We start from the raw sequence: 22,516 nt of genomic DNA on the forward strand, positions 1-22,516 counted from the left end.
CCATGTATCGATCGCCCCTTCAGGTAACGATTCCAACCAATCTTTGGCTTCTCCCTTTAAAGTCCAGGGAAATAACATGAGATATATCTGTTCATCCTCCACTTCTCGGATTTTAAATAGTGTGCAGATCCTATTAAAGGTACGTAGATGTTCATTTGGATCTTCCTTCGGCGCACCACTAAATTGGCATTGATTAGTCACCATATGTAGAATTTGTCCTTTGATTTCATAATCTGGCGCATTAATGTCAGGATGAGTAATTGCGTGACCTTGGCCAGTGCGTTTAGCTCTCATTCGGTCTTCCATACTTAAAGGTTCCAGATTCTCCATAATTGAATTTGTTGAATCGGTATCACTAGATGATTCTGATTTAATGGTTCGTTCCTCAACAATCTCTGTTTGAATGATTGGTGGCTCCGGAGGAAAGTTTAGTGGTTCAGGATCTACGAACCGTTCCTGAATATTCTCCGGATTCTCAATTGTGAGGTCGGGTTCAAAAAATGGATTATCGGAAATTTGAACTGAAGTACTTGGTCTACTGGATGACGATTCTAAAGAAAAATCAACGGCGGTTATATTTGCTAAATGTCTTGATCTAGTTACAGGTGGTGAACGTACAAAAGGTGATGAACGTCTTGCTCGGTGCATTCACTGAATATCCTATTAGTTTTTAAAAAGGAAAAAAAAAATTATAATAAGTTATCCAATCAATAGACTTTTCTGATTTTGCCCACGTTTCGAATAGCCAAAAGATGCAGCAGAGGGGCAGGATTCGTTTGGTCTCAATATAATTGAGGACTGTTTGGCTCCAATAACCCGGTCCACGTACAAATCCAACTATTACTACGAACCAGAAAATTTTGATGTCTATCAATTTAACCACTCAAAATAAATTTTCGTAATTTTAAGAAATTTAGATAAGAAGTAGAATAAAAAATCTATGTCCTAAAAACTAGAATGGCGAGAAATAAGAGAGAAAAAGAGTTCGTCGAAAAAAAAATCGAAAAAGAAAAAAAATGGCTGAAAAATAAAAGGTGACGGAAAAATAAAAGAAACTTATAAAAACTTAAAAATACTTGACTAACCTAACCTTATTACTACAACTAACTTAAAATTATAATCGCAAATTGAAATTACTAATTGGAATGATAATTGATACATAGTAAAAGGTGTCTAAAAATATTAAAGCTTACAGGAAAAACTAAATCCCAAATGGAAATAACTTAAAAAGAAACTAAAACTTAAAAAGGCGTCGCAAAATTCTAAAGTACCTAAATCTTAGTCTAAAGAAAAAGCACTTAAGGAATTCTACGGCAAAGCCTAAAAATCTAGGAGTAAAAATGACTATGGCAAAAACTAAGTTTAAAATTAAATATGAGCTAAAAATACAAATATTACGCAACAATGATTAAAAAGGGACAAAATATAAAAATATATAAAAAGTTGTAAAAAGTACAATTTTTATAAAAATATTATTTTTATATTATTTTTTTTTTATAAAACTACTAATTTTACAATTTAATAAAACTAATTTAACTAAAGTATATAAATTAAATAAAACTTAAATAAAGTTAATTATAATAATAATAATAATTAGGGTTAATAATAATAATAATTAATAATAATCCGTAATTAATGCTGAATTAGGGCTTCTGTCCGTGTGTCAGGTACCCTCCGCGAGTCGCGGTAATTAATGAAGAAAACCCCGCGAGTCGCGGGGTTCAGAAATTCAATTCTGGAGCAGTTTGAAATTTTTACGCGTTTTTTTTTATTTATTTATTTTTTTTTTTTCTGTTTTCTGTTTTTTCTATATATAAAAGATATTTAATAAAACTTATATTTTTATAAATTAAAATAAGAATAAAGAAACTTATAAAACTTAAATATTAAAAAAAATACTAAAAAATACTTATATTTTTGTTTTTTTTTTATATTTTTGAATAATTAAAACGTATTTTTTAAAAAACGACTTTTAATAAAAGTAAAATAAAAATCTTTTTTTTTTTTTTTTTTATATATTAGCGTTGCGCTTCCGGCGTTTAGAAATCTCCCCGGCAGCGGCGCCAAAAATACTTGATGTTATGCGAGGTGTATATAAAATAGCTTTATATTTTACTAGGAAAAACTATTAAATACGATACAATTTTACACAAGATATTTATTTATTTATAGAATGGATATACTTAAACCTTGCTACAACACTTATAGGCAGTGTACCTAATCGTAAAGTAGTGTAGTTTTTAGTAAGTCCGGTTCGTTCCACAGGGAAATCTTTAAACAAAGCTCAACGCTATATTAGTTTACTTTTATAAAAATACAAATATATATATAAGTAATATTATTAATATAAAGGGGGGTTTTTACCGTTTAATGACCGGTTTGTCGATTTTAAAACTTTAGTCGCAGTTAAAACCTAATGTAAAATATTAAATAAATAAAAGACTTAAATTAAAACTTAAAGTAAATAACGATAATGAAATTGCGAATAATAAAAGTGCGATAAAATAAACTTGCGATAATTAAAAAGTACGATAATTAAAAGTGCGATTAAATAACAATAAATAAAATTAAATATGAAATAAAAGAATTATGCTTATTTAAACTTCCGTAATCATGATGTTTGACGTGTTGATTTTAGTTTTATGCCCATGGGTTAATTGTCCTTTGTCCTGGATTATTTAATATGTCCATCTGGTTTTTGTCCATAACAGTCCATCAGTCATAAATATAAAGTGCGAGTGTCCTCGTCAAATTATTATTATACCCGAAGTTAAATATTCCAACTAATTGGGGATTCGAATTGTAACAAGGTTTTAATACTTTGTTTAATGAATACACCAGGTTATCGACTGCGTGTAAACCAAGGTTTTACTACTTTGTTAACAATTACACCAATTACCCTTGAATGTAATTTCACCCCTGTTTTAATTATTCTAGTGGCTATTAATCCATTCCCGTGTCCGGTTAAATGAACGATTATTCGTACATATAAATACTCCGCCCATCGTGTCCGATCGAGTGTATATGGTAATTTATAGGGACGTCCAATTGTAAATCTTTATATTAACATTAACAAACTATCATTTAGTTAAACAAATATAAAGCCCATTAATAGCCCATAGTCTAATTTCCACAAGTGTCGTTCTTTTGTCCAAACCCCAATTATGGTACAAAGCCCAATTACCCAATTTTAGTAATTAGCCCAACATCATGATTACTTCGTTTTAAATAAGCATAATAATAACTTAGCTACGAGACATTAATGTAAAAAGGTTGAACATAACTTACAATGATTTAAAAATAGCATAGCGTTACACGGACAGAATTTCGACTTACACCCTTACAACATTCGCTAACATACCCTTATTATTAGAATTATAATTAAAATTAAAATTAAAATTAAAATATATAAATATATACGATATAGATAGAGAGATGGATATATTTGGTGGTTTTTTCGATCAGAATTCGTTTGCTTTTATAGGAAGTTTCTGAAATTGGGGCTCCGCGACTCGCGGCAAAATCCTCTTCAAACTCCGCGAGTCGCGGAGAATGTATTTACAGCTCACACCCTTGGAGTCTTTCTCTGCCGACGGTTTTATAATATATATATAATATATATATAATTAATATAATTAATTATATATTATATTATATTTATATACATAGTTAACTTGTAATTTTTAGTCCGTTGCGTCGAGCGTTAAGAGTTGACTCTGGTCCCGGTTCCGGATTTTCGAACGTCCTTGCGTACAATTTAATATCTTGTACTTTGCGTTTTGAATCTTGTACTCTTGTAATTTCGAGACGTTTCTTATCAATAATTGGAACCTTTTTTATTGTCTTTTGTACTTTTGAGCTTTTTGGTCGTTTGCGTCTTCAATTCGTCGAATCTGTCTTTTGTCTTCACCTTTTATTATTTAAACGAATATCACTTGTAAATAGAACAATTGCAACTAAAAGCTTGTCTTTCTTGAGGAATAATGCTATGAAATATATGTTCGTTTTTAGCATTATCACGTATACAAGGTTTTGACATATCATATCAACGCATCTATATATATTATTTGGAATCACCATAGACACTCTATATGCAGTAATGATCGAGTTCTCTATACAGGGTTGAGGTTGATTCTACAATAATATATATAGTTTGAGTTGTGATCGAGTCTGAGACATGTACACGGGTCACGATATGTATAAATTAATTCGAATATTATATAGTAAACTATATATGAATTATTATTTGTACACTGTTAACTGTGGACTATTAACATTGAACAATTAAAATGAATTAAGATATTGATTATATCATATGAAACTAAATAATTCTTCAAGTTTGCCACTTGATTTCATCTTAAATCTCATTTGTATCTTGACGATTACAATCCTCGTTCAAACCTTTCATGATTCTTGAAAACACTTCAATCGAGAGGATGAACCAACCGCAATTCATTTACGGAAGGAAAGATTTATGCATATAGTTATGCACCTGAAAAACTCTCGGCAACTGAGTAAAAGTTTAACACGTAGCCGCGTCAGATCCTTTGGCATTTATTAACAAAAATAACCTTGCGATCCCTTTTCAAAGTAGCCAATTTTGTCACAGCTCCAGCAAATCAACTTCGACTTTTCATTCGAAGTAGCCTTACTATAATCCTGATATATACAATTACCCTTTTGATACCGGAGAATTCTTTTATATTCCACCACATTACCAGCAAATGTACCAGCAACCTTGTCGCTCCTTAGTTTAAATCCCTCCGACAAATCACTATAATTATCTATTGAAGTCTCGTCATGTACTCATCCGCATCTTGTAACGAGAACTGTCATAACAATTACCGGGAATCAGCATTCAGTACTTTGAAAACTCACAGCATATCTACATCAACAGTTATATGTATGACATTTATCTCTTAGAATTATGATCTCTCATTCTGAAATTTTGAAAAGCACTCAGTCACAAATCAATACTCTGAATGTTGAAAAAGCTGAATGAAGCAGCAGAAACCATAGACAACCGTAAACGACCTTAATCATCGAAAGTTTGATAATAAAGAATAGTATGTTGGAAAAGCTCAGAAAATTTGGAACTGAAAAACGGATTGAGCTAACCACAAAGGAGACCAAGGACAAATAAAAGGACCATACCATATATTCAAAGAATCCAGGTAATTCTGGATCCGATGAAACCTTCAATGAATATCTTGCTCCGTACTCATGTTAAAATCTTGCGGAAAATCTTTCTCCATCAACCATCGAACTTAGAAATTCCAAAATATCATCATTAATATCTTCGATATTTCTGAGGATATTTTCATAAATATTCTCGTCCAAAATTATATACCTCCTCGTGCTTCCTGTGTATCATTATATTGGAAACATTCAATAGAAAATTTAGTACCGAAAAGCGGATTATACGAAACTATGAAGGAAGCCGTGGATAAATCACAAAGAATAAGTTTGACTTCAAAGAATCCAAATGATTCTGTTTCTAATGAAATCTTTAGTGAATACCTTGCTTTCGAATCTAAACCCTTACGGATAAATCTTCTTCATCACCCATCGATATTAGAAATTCCAAGATATCATCGTATCTTTCATTATAAATATCCTCCATATTTATGGAGATATTTTTATAACTATTCTTATCTGAAATCATTAATCTCTTCGTGCTATCAGTATTACATCATATAGAAACTGTTAGTTTCTATATTCTGTAAACTTTCGAGCTTAAAATATAAATGTTATTGAAGTAATGTTGGGAATTGATGCATGAGTTAGTATAATATAATGACACTTGATCAACATGATTATATTACAGTAAGTCATGTTGAGTTTCTAATGGGACGTGATGATTCACAGATCATAACGTCATCATGTGCCATGTTACATAACTCTGTCATTCTGCTTAACTTCTGAACATATCAAGAAAGTATATTCTTAATAGTTCTATTCTCAGTGAATCTGGTAATTTGACAAGTCAAATCGTACTATTACGTTCCTTATTATTTAGAACATTAATAATGTTCATTCTGAAACTTATATCTGCGAATTCTGGACCATTACAAGAGATGCCAAATCGCCAGAAAAAGAAACGAAGGGACAAAGCTCTGAAATAGAAATTGGAGTATAAATCGCAGCAAATAGGAGGGAGTATTAATTGTGGATGACAATGATTATAGGAAACAGAAAGGGGGACATTGAAATATAAGGAGAGATATAAAGCCCAATAACAACGCATAAATTACAAACCGTGTAATCAATGTTTATCGCAACATAAAGACACGGGAGAATTAAAAGCACTATAACCCCAAGAGCAAAGTAGGTTCAATTGTGGACTAGATTATTCATCTTCCTTAGACTCAGATGACCCATACGCTTATGCCAGATAATCGACTCCTGTTCAGTAGCCTTAGAAACGAATGCCTGATGGCCTGTAGCTGTGATGACCCGGGAATTTCCGACCAAATTTAAACTTAATCTTTATATGATTTCGATATGATAAGCAAAGTTTATTTAATTGAATCTCTAAATCTTTGAACATTATCATGTAATTATTTACCCTTTTAGCTGTGCCCGACGATTCACGAACATTTGATTGTAAGTAAATGTGTATATATGTGTGAATGTAATAATGTGAAATAATAATATACAAGTTAATTAGTAGAGTTAAATATGTAATAAGAAATATAATAAAATTATTATTAAAAGAATCTATATATATATATATATATATATATATATATATATATATATATATATATATATATATATATATATATATATATATAATCACCTATACATAAATACGTATATATATATTTAGGTAATACAATTAAATATACAGTTATTTAGGTATATGCGGTTCTATACGTATAGATACAGCTGGTACTATTCTGTTAGTTATCCTAATCACTTAAATTATTTATCTGTTATCCAAATCTTGAATTGTACGAAAGAAATCAGAGATTTTAACATGTTCTTATTTGTTTTCCCTTCCTATTTCTGATTTGCATATCTATATAGATATTACACCATAAAAGCCACCAACTCTCATCACCTTTTTAACTACTCTCATATTATATCTAAATATATGTTCATACGTACCTCACCATCTATCTATTTACTTTCTAAACTTTTATCCAAATAGTGAGTAGTTAATATACATATATATGATCACACCATCATCTCTTTTAATTGTTATGTGTTGAACCCGACATCAACCATTATCGCCACCACCATCGGAAGTCACCACTACAACCAAGACCAAACAACCATCTCTCTGCAACTCGTACCGTTTTTCTATTTCTTTCTTATACGAACCACCATAACACTATAACCATCGTTCACCTCTTTTCTGTTAACTATTCTGCTCGACATCATCATCTTTAATAATCATCACCATCACATTTTCACTCGGTGGTGAGAAACCAAACCCAATCAAGTTACCACACTACAAGCATCATCGAATACCCTTGATCTTCCTTTGCTAATTAAATCTTTTCATTAACACCGATAATGAAATCACTGTTACTTCCATCTTCAATATGTTTGTAAGGATCAAGTTCAATATCAACTTCAGGTACCCATACTTTGACTAATTTTTTTTTCTCTACAGCCGATCGTTGTATCAATCTGTTTAGCTTCTTTAACTTCCAAGAACAAAACCAGTTTGTAATTTCAAACTCACGATTTTTCCATGATCACCCTTCACTCGTTTTTTTTTTCTTCAACCATCACAACCGTCACCACTACAAAAGCCATAATGTGTTTACCACTATATTATTTCTGTCTTAATTCAAGTCGACACCACAAACCTATCACAATCCCACTGCTGCTACTATATTGTTTATTTTTTTTTTTTAAACGATCGAGCTCATTAAAACCCATTTAAAAATTTCATCTTCCTTTCTCTTTGATAAACCCATTTGAAAATCACTGAAATATCGCTGTTTAAGCTTCCTTTCTATTTCTGTTTCTAAACGCGACCATAACATAGGAAACATAATAATAGATATAAGATGAAGATAAAGATAAGTGTTAATGAATAATTGAAGTACTAGTGACTGTATTATATTCTGGAAATTGCTTTACATATGGGACAATTAAAAATATTATGGCCGACCATATTAAAGGTTGAGAATTGGAATTGCTTTTTAAATTGGGTCGTAACTTTATTCTGGTACATATCGTGGTTTCCAAATCAGCAAACTAGGTGAATTAGTTTCATTATTTAACATACAGGACGTGAAGCGGGCTACTGATGGGTCTAGGGCCAAATTACTTTTCTCTGTTGGGTCGCTATATTAGAGTTGGGCCGTGTTATTTGGTGGGATTGGATCCAGATTTTCTGTTGGACTGTTTGGACGCTGCTATACTTCAATTGATATTACAACTATGATTATGAGATTATTTTATGATCATGATAATCGTATAATGATGATGAGGTTATATAATAACGCTTGATGATGAAACATAAATGAATGATGATGAGATGATGATTAGATTAAGATGGAAGTTGTAATGATGATGAGATGATGAATCACGATTATAAATGTGATCATGGTGATGTTAATATAAAGATCACGAAGGTGATAAATGATCATATGATGACGATATGTATGATAAGACGATTATGACGATCGATGACGAAGACGATTATGATGATGATGTGGAAAATGATACATGAATCCATGATGTTTAGGATGGTATAAACCTTATTATTATTATTATTTTTATTTATTTATCATTTTATTATTATTATTATTATTATTATTATTATTATTATTATTATTATTATTATATTTATTATTGTTGTTGTTATTATTATTATTGTTATTTACACTATCTTAACATTATTATAAAGTCATTATTTTATCAAACCAAAAGTTATTTATATAAAAATATATCTAGTACACATATAATAACTATATATAGAAAGTACATACTATTTTAAAAAAAATGTTATTATTCATTATTATATAATATTACTTAAGTTACATATAAGAAATAAATATATTTTTATAAGATATATAAATATTATTATTAATATCATATAAAAATAGATATATATATATATATATATATATATATATATATATATATATATATATATATATATATATATATATATATATATATATATATATATATATATATATATATATATATATATATATATATATATATATATACATAATATTTGAAATGATAAATACATTACTATAAGTAATATGATATATAATTAATATAGAAAATGGTTTGATTACTATTACATGCTCATTATATGACTTAACATATATAATTAATATAGGTTCGTGAATCCGAGGTCAACCCTACTTTTGTTCAATGTCATTCTATGTATTTTTACTACAAAATACATTAGGTGAGTTTCATTTGTTCCCTTTTTACTCATTACATTTTTGGGCTGAGAATACATGCAAATGCTTTATTAACTGTTTTACAATATTTACATGCGTGAGTTTCATTTACTCCCTTTTTAAATGCTTTTGCAATATATATTTTTGAGACTGAGAATACATGCGCAATTTTTATAAATGTTTTACGAAATAGACACAAGTAATTGAAACTACATTATATGGTTGAATGATCGAAATCGGATATGCCCCTTTTTATTAAGTCTGGTAATCTAAGAATTAAAGAACAGACACCCTAATTGACGCGAACTCTAAAGATAGATCTATCGGGCTCAACAAGCCCCATCCAAAGTACCGGATGCTTTAGTACTTCGAAATTTATATCATGTCCGAAGGAGGATCCAGGAATGATGGGGATATTCTTATATGCATATTGTGAACGTCGGTTACCAAGTGTTCAATCCATATGAATGATTATTTTGTCTCTATGCATGGGACGTACATTTATGAGAAATGAAAATCTTGTGGTCTATTTAAAATTATGAAATGATTATTTATGTTAAACTAATGAACTCACCAACCTTTTGGTTGACACTTTAAAGCATGTTTATTCTCAGGTACGAAAGAAATCTTCCGCTGTGCATTAACTCATATTAGAGACATTAATTGGAGTTATTCGTGGCATATTTCAAAATACGTTGCATTCAAGTCGTTGAGTTCATCAATATTAATATTAAGTCAATTATAGTTGGTTATATTATGAAATTGTATGCCTGCTGTCAACTTTCGATGTAATGAAAGTTTGTCTTTTCAAAAACGAATGCAATGTTTGTAAAATGTATCATATAGGGGTCAAGTACCTCGCGATGTAATCAACTGTTGTGAATTGTTTATAATCGATATGGACTTTGTCCGGATGGATTAGGACGGGTCTCTACAGTAGCTGCTTTAACATGAGCCTTACGCATATCAAGGATATAGAGATCCTTGCACCTTAGAGCCATCATCAGAATCATGTCTTTCGGAATTACAAACTCTTTTCTCAAAATATAACAAAACTTATCATCAAAAGCAATGGTATACTTTTTGTCAGCAACTTGTGAAACTGAAAGCAGATTGTTCGACATCTGCTCTACATAATTAACTTTATCAAAACTGACGTTCTCATTAGCAATAACACCCTGAGCAGTAATAAATCCTCCTTCACTACCTGCAAAAGAAACTGGTCCTCCATCCACTATTTTCACATTAGACAGCAAAGACAAGTTCCCTGTCATGTGCCTGGATGCCCCACTATCAACAATCCAAGTACTGCAGCGTGGATTGCAGGCGACCTGCACATTCAAGTAAGAGGATTAGTTAGAAAGGGCCACCCATGCCCTAATGGTAGTGGGTTTCCCATCAACACCAACAACAGGCAACTCCACCCATTGTCCTTTAGATCCAGAAGGACCTTCAGGATTTTAAACACCCTTAACTTCTGATTTAGGTTTCCAAACTGTGTTATTCGGTAATGGTTTTCTATAGTAATCATTAGTTTGAAAAACCTTTTTATCATTTGTTTTCACAGAAGAAGAATTAAACACTGGTGAAGATGATCTCCTATTAAAGGAACGAATTGGACTAAGATCAACCTTCCTTCTTGGTGTCTGTCGAATGGGTCTACAATTCATAGCCCTGTGTCCCAACCTCCCACAATTGAAGCAGTTAACATTATCAAAATCATGAGAATTAAACAATTTGCGTCTAATTGGTGAAAACTGTCTCCTAGGTGGTTCAGTATGTTGTCTAGTCGTAGGTGGTGACGAGACTTGTTGCTTAACAGTCTGTTGACGACCAGGCAGAACATACTTGGACACACTACCAGATTTGAAACTTGCACCTGTTGGTGATTGTTCTACCTTAGGACCTGATTCGTCTATCCTTCCCTTACTGACAAACTTATGTGACACTCCCTGAGTGTTCTTCTTCTTATTCTGTTTGGGAGTCACAGTTCTCTTAGACTGAGCCTTTTGACTTTCAGTCATCTTACTAGCATTAGCATGATTTTTCAGAATGGTAACCGGTTTAGTGACAAGCTTAAAAGGTTTGTTGTCTTTCTCAGTGTCGATATCAGTATCTGACTCTATTTCATAGACAACATCTAAAGGTTTCTTTGACTCAACAACCTTAATAGAACTCTCAACAGGTGTTTCTTTAGGCTTACCATATTCTTATTCTACAACTGGACCCTTAATTTTCTCAACCGGTTTGTTAATATACTCACCTAAAAGTGGCGGGGCAACCTAGTTATAACCTAAACCCTGCTGTTTAGGAGGATTCAAAGTCTGTTTCACATAAGACATCCTCTGCCAATTGTCAATCCTAGCTTTCTCAGACTCATATTTCAACTTAAATGAATCCCTTTCTGCCTTAAGAGTCTCTATCTGTCCCAAATACATAGTAATCACTTTTTCATCATCTATAACAGTTGATTTTAAGTGACCTACCAGATTTTTTAAAGACTTAATCACATCAACATAGTCTTTCTGTTTATTAAGGTAGAAAAGCGCATCATCATAGTTCTTTTTATTAGTCTGATTCTCCAAACTTAGTTTCTTAAGGTCAATTCTAACCTTAGGACAAGTCTCACATGTAACAGATATCTCATTAAGCTTAGTGATAACACATTCAAGCCTCTCAATTTCCTGTTCATAACCAATGCATTTAGAACAATTAGAAACTGAGTTAATACATACCTTATCATTACCGGACGTGTTGGCCATGAATGCATAGTCATTTCTTCCAACCTGAGAATCTGCATCTGATTCTGATTCTGACTCTGAGCTAGTAGTATCCGAGTAATCAGCCTCGTAACCTCCTTTACCCTCACCTTGATCTGCACAAACTGGACTCTGAACAGTAACAATCTTCTCATTACCACTCTTAAGATCACAGTTGAGCAAATGTTCCAGCTCTTTTCTGAACCAAGTACCAACATGACAACTCATCCCTTCTTCTTCATCAGACGAGTCATCAGTAGTAAACTCAAGATCTGATAAGTCCTTAGCTTTTCAAAACTTATCATACAACCTATCTTTAATCCTCTTCCTGAAGCAAAATTTCATCAGCTCTTCTGCTCTCTTCAACCTAGCATCACATTTGCATACATATCATGTGCAATTCGGATTATCCTTACCAGTACAGCCTGCATTTTTCCGAACAATTCTTTCCTCTTCAATTTCTGCTTTGCTTTTACCTACAAACACAACGTTAGCTTTCTGTGTATCTACCGAGATGGACCAGTCACATACTTCATCCGCATACGTTGTAGTCAAAGCCTTAGATTGAACAGAACCCGAAGATTCTTTCTCGACAAATACATGTTGTGGTGTAACTGAGATGGTTGTCTGGTGAAAAGGATCATGAAAACCAGGCTTGGGTGATCTCGTGTAAGTCTTCTTAAAATGACCATATTCATCACAATTGTAGCACCTAACCTTTGACATATCAAAACTGAATTTCGAATCTCGATTCAAACTCAACGATCTTTGTCCTGTTCTCTTCAAGTACTTTCTAGCACGTCTCACAATGCTACCCATACAGTAGAGTATATCCATTCTCTCAAGCTCGTCCTCATCAATCTGATCATAGTCTTCATTTTCAAGATGACTATTAAGCACTTGTCCACCAATCATATCGTTGTATGAGTTAACAACAATAGCTGCCAATGCCATATCTTCCTGAATAGATTCGCGAGATCTCTTCTTGATATTCTCAGTTTGAAACACAGGAGTCTGAGTCTGAGTCTGAGTCTGAGTCTGTTGAATCGGAGAATCTTCAATCATCTTAATTGCAGAATTTTGAGCTTGTAATTTAGCATTAAAGTATCCGGACTGAGACGATGGTGCAGACATTTGTGAAGCATTGGCTGATATGTATGCTGTCTGTAGTGGAGCATTAGTACCAGAAGATGAAGCTAAAGATGATGTAGCAGCAGCTACAGAACCAAGTCTCTTTCTCTTTGCTTCATCTTGAATGTCCTTCTCCATCAACTTCGAAGTAAAAGCTGTTAGTGTCAACGGACGACCTGATGAGCTGTACCTGTTCTGAATCTTTTCAATCTTATGATCCCACTTTTCTGGAAGACCATCTTTCAACACCCTTACTGCAGGCACCTCAATCCCATAATCTGCCATCTCTGCAACCAATAATCGATATCTTTCCAAAGTCTATCCAAGAGATTCTGATGGAAGAGCTGTAAACACCCTCCATTCGTCTTTCAAAACCTTACCCTTAGTCGCACGATAGGTAGCAGTACCTTCTGTTGCAGATTGAAGAGCTAACCAGATAGTATACGAGGTTTTGTTTCGGTTCTTAAATTGCTGAAAGATTTCCTTTGACAAAGCTTGGGTTAGCTGAGCATAACATCTACACTCAAGATTGTACTCTTCACGCTCTGTAGGACTAAACTGTGAAGTTTCTTTGGGTTCACCATCTGCTCCACATGGCCATACATACGGATTCTCAATACATTCCCAAAGTCTAGAATCGACACCATTTAAGTAAATAACAAACCTAACTTTCCAGTCCAAAAAGTTCTTAAGATTGTCAAGTCTAGGTACTTTATTCGAAGAACCAGAAACATATAATAGATTAAACATTAAACCTGATAATGATTGGAGAAAAGATGTAGATATAAATGTATGATGATATAAATATAAATGTTTTGTTTAACAGAAGGACTAATGAAATTAGAGTTTACAAATATGAGGGACTAAAAATATAAATATCTAAAAGATGACCTAAAAGGTAACCTGTTATAACAGCTTAAATGCATACAATAGGAGAAAATACAAAGTTGAATACATACAATAGGACTTTTGAAAGTTGAACGCATACAATAGAATTTTGATGAAAGTTCGATGCATATTTAATCAATTTTCCCATAAAATTAACCACCATTAATAGTCATGATTATGTTGGTGTTTGTTGATTTTAAAGATATTAATGGTTTGAAGATCCAATCGATAGACCAACACATTGGTTCACTTATAATTACAAGTACACAATTTCTTATCTTTTGCTATATATTATTTTAGTTTATTTTTTTTTTTTAAAAACAAATTGGTATATTAATCACACAAAACATTTACATCAAAGAGGGCCATTCGACCCAAGTCACAATGAGAAATTAGGAAGCCGAGAGTGCTAACCTAATAATTATGATACAATAACACGATACAAAAACATGAGAACATTAAATATTAAGGAATATCTTAGGATTTGTAAGCCAGGATTGCCAAACGATCTTTTTTCCTTGAAGCTTTTCGGAGATCCAATCGAATGTAATCACTTGAATTTCGCTAACAATAACAGGAGATATCGAGCATCTATATTATTTTATCATGAATACCATTATGTTGTGTGGTATGGTGGATTAGAAATGGCGGGTAGCAATAACCAATTTGTTTTAGTAACGGTTGAAAATTTCATACTACGTACAAATTTGGTAAATTATGAATTACGGAGTAATTCAATAGTTGAAATGATTTGTGAAAAGCACTTTTGACTTTTTATCCAACGTTTAACGTTTGTCATGTGGTTTTGTACCTATTACCCCCTCTAACTAAAACTCAGAAATTGGAACTATAAAGGATACAAACTGTGGTCTGGTGTATGCAAATTGTTAATTATGTGTTCGTAATTGGAACAAAATGTCAAACGGTTCAACCATTGGGCCAACAAAACGTTATGCTTACTAAATTCATTATATGGTTTTGATTTGTATAAAAACTTGAAATGAATCTCACTATGAATTAGTGAGTATGATTAATCGTAGTAAGATCATGACTTTTGATCCAATGATTACAAGTTACAACTTTTGTCAACATACCTTTTTGTACCAATTTTGATCCAACATATGATTTTTTTTTATTTTTTTTTGTAAACCGAAAGGTATCATGGGTTATAACCACCACCTTTTTGTCATAGTATGATATTCTCATCATTTTCTGTAAGGTCCATTATATCATCCACATTTTGAATATTATTAGTTTTTTGTTGTGAAGGTGTAACGTCATTCGGTTTTTCCGTATTCTCTTCAATTTCATTAACGGCTTGCCACGAAAACTCAGCGGATTTCACATGAAAAATATCTTCTCCTACCTCTTTCGGAACTTTGGATTTACAGTTTTATCAGCAAATCCGAAGTTTCAAACTCCGGTTAGGGTTCGGTTGGCAGTTTAAAGCAAAATCTGGAGTTTCAAACTTCGGATACATCAAAGCTGAAGTTTCAAACTCCGGTTTTTCTATTTTTGTAATTTCTTTTTTTAGATTTATGTTTTTGTAATTTCAACACCAAATTCTCCTATTTCAAAAATAAAAATCCAAAAAACAACATAATTTCATGTTTTCACCTTGCAATCACATATTCATGTGTTTTGTGTCATGTATGCATGTCACATTTTATCATTTTGATTCTTCATATGTTTGAGTAATATAATATAATAATATGGCTAAGTATTTATTCTTTTTTGAAATTGTGATGTGGTCAAACGGTTGGTGACATACCTCCTTTAGGGGAGGTCAGGAGTTCGACCTTCATTGGCTACATATTAAAAAACACAATTTCACAAGACGGCTCTTGTTTGTGCCATTGTTTTCGATCGATCAGTAGGCGTACAACATTGATATTGTGCAAGATACTCATCACGAAAGAAAAAAGAACGAAAAACTAGTCATATATGAATTTAACACATGGAAACCGAAAAGTTAAAACATCAAATCTGATATTTAATGCATAGTGGTAATATGGATCTGCTCATGTAATAACACCTGAACCCAATAATATAATGAATTCACATTTGTTGGTGTAAGTCTAAATAGGAGTATCTAAAGTGGGCGGTGAAACTATCTTCTTCTAAAACCAAAATAAATACCTGATATGCCTATACTATTAACAAAATGATAAGGATGTTGGTTTAGAGGTCATAGGCAAAACAAAATACAGTTAACTCGGTTATATCGACGTGAGTTGAATAAAAATGACAATCAGTCATGTTTGTAAGCTATCGTAAGCAGCAGGTATAGCATCGGCCGGTGGATCCTGAAAAAAATAAAAATAATAAGTACCATTATTAGAATACATAATAATAATTAATGCAACAACCGTTACAAGTATCCAAAACCGTTACATATTCATTATGTATGTTTTGACTTGTATATCATTTAACATTTAATCTAATATATGAGATTACCTTGAACAAATCATCTAACTTCGATTGAGCAAACACAAATTGTTCCTTGAGTGGTAACTGACAAAGAAATAATTAACATTAAACATACAGTTTTGCCCAAGGCATTCAAAAACTTAAAAAACTATCCTGTTTATGTACACACACACACACACAATTCTGTAACCAAAAAAGTTGTTGCCCAAATTTCCAAAGGTCGAGTTTGCCCCGGCCTCCAGTAGCCGAGACATTTATTGAAAAAAACAATGAAACAAATATGGTTACCTTTTTGAAGGACTCCTCGTCGTCGTCACAAAAGACAGGCGCTAAGGTAAGAAGAATTTTAGAACCAAGCTCTTGTAGCTCGTTTTTTTCTGAAGTTAGCCTGTTTAAAGACATAGTTAACAAGTCAGATACTTCACGTAATTACTGGATTGAGGTTACTATCTTGTTCGGATTTGCATAAATGAATGATTTATGCACTAATTGGTGTAAGTTTTAGCTTAATATTAGTTGATTTGGATCGCATCGGTCTACATATGGTTATTAGGCCGGTTCCAAAACCGGTGTTAATATGATGCATGTTTATCAAGTAGACATGTTACATCATCTAGAGGTGTTTAAAAAAAGAAAAGAAAAAAAACACGTCTAATTTGGCCTTTTCAACACGCCTAGTTAACTTTACCATTTAATCTCATCTTTCAGTTGTGTAATCTCTGGGGAATCATCTTCGTTAACACCCTGTATCCAATAGTGGTACATCTGGCCACCTGGAATCGATTCTAGCCTGAAGCGGAACTCTCCGCCTGGTGCGATCATGTTATCTATAAATCTTGATAGCAAGGTGTTTCTAAGGCCAGTATTGCCTATATACGGTTTTGCTTCTTGATCAAGTTCAGTCCTCAGAATTGGGTTGCAAGGTCGTGCGTTGTATTTCTTCATTATGTTGAGAATATGGGAAGCTCCATTCATGATCCTGCATGCATGCAGTAAATTCAATTCTTAATGATTTTACACATTATTATTTTATATATATATATAAAAAAAATTTAAAATATAATTAAAAAAAAAAAAAAAGGCAATTTAAGTTGTGTATTTTACTGAGCCTTTGTGAACCCATTCTTCATGTTGTCTTTAACAACCTTCACTTGATTACACTTCTTTCTTTTTCTCGAATTTTTCCTCCATTCCTCTTCTTTATCCTCATCTTCAGGTGCAGGTGCAGTCTCAGTTCCAACATCATGAACCAGCTATAAACAAAATCGAAGGGTACAATTACCAAATATTTATTTAGACCAAATGTATTGTATTATATAAAAATTAAAAGAATAAAATTAAAATAAAAAAAGGTACAATTACCTTTTTTGAACATTCAATAGCTTGATCAGTCTCATCCATCATTTGATGACCATTGTCCATTAGTTGCTGATTTGTCATAGCTGAAAAATACTCTCAAATTTTACTCTCCTTTTGAAGTTAATTATTATTATTATTATATTAAATTAAATTATTAATAATATAGTATATAGTATATGTAGCCTTGTAAAAAATAGTAATATGCATTTTGAGTTAGAAAATATAAAATCTAAGTCCACAAAGTTATTTTGTGTGTGTGTGTGTGTGTGTGTGTGTGTGTGTGTGTGTGTGTGTGTGTGTATATATATATATATATATTCTCTTACAGGACGAGACTAGCCAGCCATTATCTTCCTCAAATCCTTCAGCGGGCCCACCAGAAAGATCAACTCGAATAATGTTGCTAGGATATCTAAATGATCACCAAACAAAAATTCATAAATTCTAAGATAATTAATTAAAACTAAGGAAAAGATAATATGTGTTAACGTGAGACTAGAAAATGGAAATTAGATAATGAAACAAGGAACAAGATAAACTTAGATCAAACCTATCACTAGTGTCTAACACTTGCAACTAAACGAAACAGAAATGGCAAAATTGAATATTAATGACTTACTGTTTTTTCTGTAGTGCAAGGTAGTCATTAAAGTTCCCGACGTAGTAATTAAACTCCTCGACCTGAATAAAAAGGGCATATTTATTTTTCATCAGATGAAAGACATGTGATAAAAAACAATGTGTATACTACAAAAAAGAATTGAGATGAGACATCACCATTGATTGTTCTCTCTCGTTTAGTATCTTGCTGGTATCAGGATCTGTATGTTCTAATTCTTTGACCTCTCTATCGAACTCTGCGATAAGCCTGCGAATTTAAAACGCCATATTTGGAATATATTAATTAATCAGGGAATCAAATACAAATCGTCAAGTTAAAATATTAAACTGTAAACAGTCAAAATTTACCTTTTACATTGGTCCATCTTTCGACGTAGCTCTTCAAACAGCTGTCTATCTTGGATTTTTTCAAACTTTTGAAATCCATTTCTGCCACAAAAAGAAAAATTTTAAACAAATAAATAACAGTTCCATGTTATAACAGACAACAATTTCACACAGTGAAAATTGCATAATGTAGTAGTATATAGGAGTCCATCTTTTTCAGTATCTACATGACATACATACAAATTACCAAAACACTAATCCAATAGTTGATAAATATCACATTCACATATTATAAGCATTAAATTACTACATTATTTGTTTCACTGAATAGCAATTAAGTTATTAAGCAAGCTATCTTAACTACAACTAATAAACATTTATATAAACAGCACTATATTTTTTGATTTTCCCTAACCTCTATATACTAATATAATTAAGCCCTGCATTCTTCAACTTATAGCTTATGCAACTACATTTCATACATAAAACCTACAAGAAATAAAAACCGAAATTATATATATATATATATATATATATATATATATATATATATATATATATATATATATATATATATATATATATATAGACAGATCAATCAATCAGTATTATAGCCAATATAGTAAGCAATTATACAACACTCACCGAAGTGCTAGAAAGATATCCGAAATTTGTCCTTCGATATCGCCAACCTCCTCGGTAACTGCCGAATTCGAATACGCCATTCCTTCTTCTACTACAACTACTTCTTCCTCTTCTACCTCTTCATCTTCTTCTTCATCATCTTCTTCCTCTTCTTCTTGTACCTCTTGTACCTCTTCTTCCTCTCCCTCTTCTTCATCATCTTCTTCCTCTTCTACTGCTGCTGCTGCTTCTTCTTCTTCTTCTTCTTCTTCTTCTTCTTCTTCTTCTTCTTCTTCTTCTTCTTCTTCTTCTAATGCTGCTGCTGCTTCTTCTTCAAATGAAATTCTGCATAGTACTCTCTTTGCCAGCAGATTACCCATCAAATATAACTTCCGACCTCCATCGGTCATATACTCAATTCCAACAGTATCAACCGTCTTCTCAGTAACCTGAGAAAACATCATCAAATCAAAGGATTTGGCTCTATTATTATATTTACATACATACAAAAAACAAAGAAAGTCAAAAACGAACCTAGCTTATTTCACTATCAGATCAATACTAAAATACAAATTATTGTGATTACCTTGGCAACTTTTAAAGACTTTAGCTGTTGAGGAGTCCTTTCTGGCAAATTTTTCGTATTCAATTTGTAAAAAGAGCCTACTTTAATATTTTCAAGAGGGACTGCCTCATATGTTTCCTTTCCCATTTCCACTTGAAGTCAACCTGGGAAATTTATAAACACATTATCAATCAATCCATCCATCCATCCATCCATAATATAAATAAATATAAAATATAAAATATATATACGCTAACTACTGTTGGAACCACAAGTCATAAACTAGCTCCCAAATATAGATTGATTTAAGGAAATAAACAAGAACATAAAATGACACCCTAATCAAATCAAATATAACTACTACAGTATAATCAACACAAACTTCAATACTTCAAATTAAATCACATAAATCCTAAACAATAAAAAAAATATTTTTTTTTAGGGTTTGTAATTATTAAAAGAAAAAAATGAAAAATAAAGTAAAAAAATATCATTTTTTTTTTGTTAAAAATCATATTTTTTCAACTACCCAAGAGCAAAAAAACTTTTTTTTTTTTTTTAACATTAACACAAAACACATACCAAAAATGATTTACAGTATATAATCAATCAATCGCATACAGTATTAGTATTTAGTATTATTTACATACGAGTAATAAATTACTAAATCACTTACCTCCTACAAAAATTTGAAATGAAAAAAATAGGTAAAATTTGCAAATACTACACCTGGGTTGGGTTTGAGAGACTTTTGTTTCCTGGGATTGAGACTTTCCCTTCCTGGGTTGGCTTGAGAGACTTTTGAGTAGCAGCAAGTGAAATATGTGCTGCCATCCATCTCAATACGACAAGATTAACCTCTGTTTGTGCAAAGACAAATCAGATCTGCAAAAGGAAAATGTTCTCCGATCCTATTGGCTATAACACTGTTGCAATCCGATTTCTTTTTACCCGGACATTCTCTCGTTTTGGGATCCGACGAAGCTAACTTAAGTTTAAGGTACTACTTACCTTATAATAAAACAAAACATTGTTATATACATCCCCATCCGTGTTAACTTAATCTTTTGATTACTATTAAATCTAATTTATTTATTTATTAAGTAATGATTTCATAGAATTTATTTTTATATTTTATAATATATATATGATGATATTACTTTTAATTTAACTTTTTTTTTTTTTTTTACTTTTATAATAATTACATAATCTTTTTAAATTTTTAAACGACGACCCTAAGACTATATGTATCGGTAAAAGCTCACGGTCTATGTGGCACAAGCAACGCTCCTTAATATGGGGTAACGGTGCGTGAGTGCAAGGCGTGGGGAGGTAGTCCGTTGGAATCCAACACCAAAACAAACGCGCGTGAGTTCAAGTTGAAAATGCGAATCGAAAATGTGTACCGACAAAGTGAAAATAATAATAAATAAAAAAGTGAAACAATAATGCGAATCGAAAACGCGAAATGAAATCGAAGATTCGCGTATAAAAATGCGAATCGGAAACACAAAATGAAAACGCGAACCAGAAAAGTGAACCGAAAACGTGAAACGAAAACACGAAATGAGTAGCTAGCAGATTTTAATCAGATAATGAAGTTAAAATGGATAATAACCGGGATGTAAACCATACTGGAAAAAAAAAATTACTAGTAATACTCTTGGAGATGGAGATAGTATACTCAAGATAGAGATGAAAATAGAACTCGAGACGGAGATGAAAATCGATGTGATGATGGATGGGGAACTCATAGTGATAGTCAACTGTCTTCTTGAGGCTGTTGATACGGCTATTGGTGACGATTTGACGATGTAACATTCAGAAAGTGAAAATGATCTAACTCGAGAGCTAGGTAAAAACACCTTCAAGGACAAAGAAGAACCAGTTTGGTGTATTGTAATGTTTCTTGTTTTGTTACTATTAGCTCAATAGCCCGTGCGTTGCACGGTTGAATTAAAAATGTAATCAAAAAGTTTCACAATCTTAAAAAAAAAAGTATGCTTTATTGATGTTTTCCGAAATACAGTGTACATTTCAAATTCGTCAATGTTTTCATGACCTGCACATAAGAAAATGAAAGTACATATTATGAAATAGTATTTGTATATGTTATAAACTGAATTGTATAATTATTAAACTGGAATAATAATCTATAAGCATGTTAATTCGAACATGTTTCTATATTTGTTGTAGTACCTCCTTATATGTAACATCCCGCGTTTTTTCGTTAAATTTATTTTAACACCGTCTTTTTTTTTTTAGATAATATCTTCCGTTATCTAAATTCGTACATTTCGTTGACTAACGTTCTAAATATTTCCGTTATTTGGTTATAACATCTCCCGGTTACTCTAGCGTTTTTTTTAAAATATTCGTTCGGTTAATACACGCACCCGCTTTCAAACTCGAGGGATCGAAGTTGC

At 32.0% G+C, this 22,516-nt stretch overlaps 1 protein-coding gene and 1 long non-coding RNA gene across 2 annotated transcripts; both read right to left on the minus strand.

The window, feature by feature from the left end:
• Positions 1-16,171: 16,171 nt before the first annotated feature.
• LOC139858535 (uncharacterized) lies at positions 16,172-18,998 on the minus strand. The gene is made up of 10 exons (XM_071847373.1): positions 18,923-18,998; positions 18,731-18,821; positions 18,573-18,634; positions 18,280-18,365; positions 17,957-18,036; positions 17,699-17,847; positions 17,283-17,573; positions 16,883-16,982; positions 16,622-16,678; positions 16,172-16,470 (listed from the first exon to the last, which is right to left on the minus strand). Exons 1-10 carry the CDS (start codon positions 18,937-18,939, stop codon positions 16,420-16,422), a joined length of 984 nt encoding a protein of 327 aa, XP_071703474.1. The 5' UTR covers positions 18,940-18,998; the 3' UTR covers positions 16,172-16,419.
• Positions 18,999-19,839: 841 nt separating this feature from the next.
• LOC139857039 (uncharacterized) lies at positions 19,840-21,047 on the minus strand. The gene is made up of 3 exons (XR_011762317.1): positions 20,820-21,047; positions 20,112-20,254; positions 19,840-19,974 (listed from the first exon to the last, which is right to left on the minus strand). It is a non-coding gene; the product is annotated as an uncharacterized lncRNA (long non-coding RNA).
• Positions 21,048-22,516: the final 1,469 nt, after the last annotated feature.

Source organism: Rutidosis leptorrhynchoides, chromosome 7 (genome assembly GCF_046630445.1).
Source record: "Rutidosis leptorrhynchoides isolate AG116_Rl617_1_P2 chromosome 7, CSIRO_AGI_Rlap_v1, whole genome shotgun sequence".
Classification (NCBI taxonomy): Eukaryota; Viridiplantae; Streptophyta; class Magnoliopsida; order Asterales; family Asteraceae; genus Rutidosis; species Rutidosis leptorrhynchoides.

Coding starts and splice junctions, on each gene's coding strand:
- LOC139858535 (XM_071847373.1), bottom strand. Junction 17,574..17,698: donor AATGGGTTCACAAAGGCTCA/GTAAAATACACA, acceptor GCATGCATGCAG/GATCATGAATGGAGCTTCCC. Junction 16,471..16,621: donor AGTTAGATGATTTGTTCAAG/GTAATCTCATAT, acceptor TATTTTTTTCAG/GATCCACCGGCCGATGCTAT.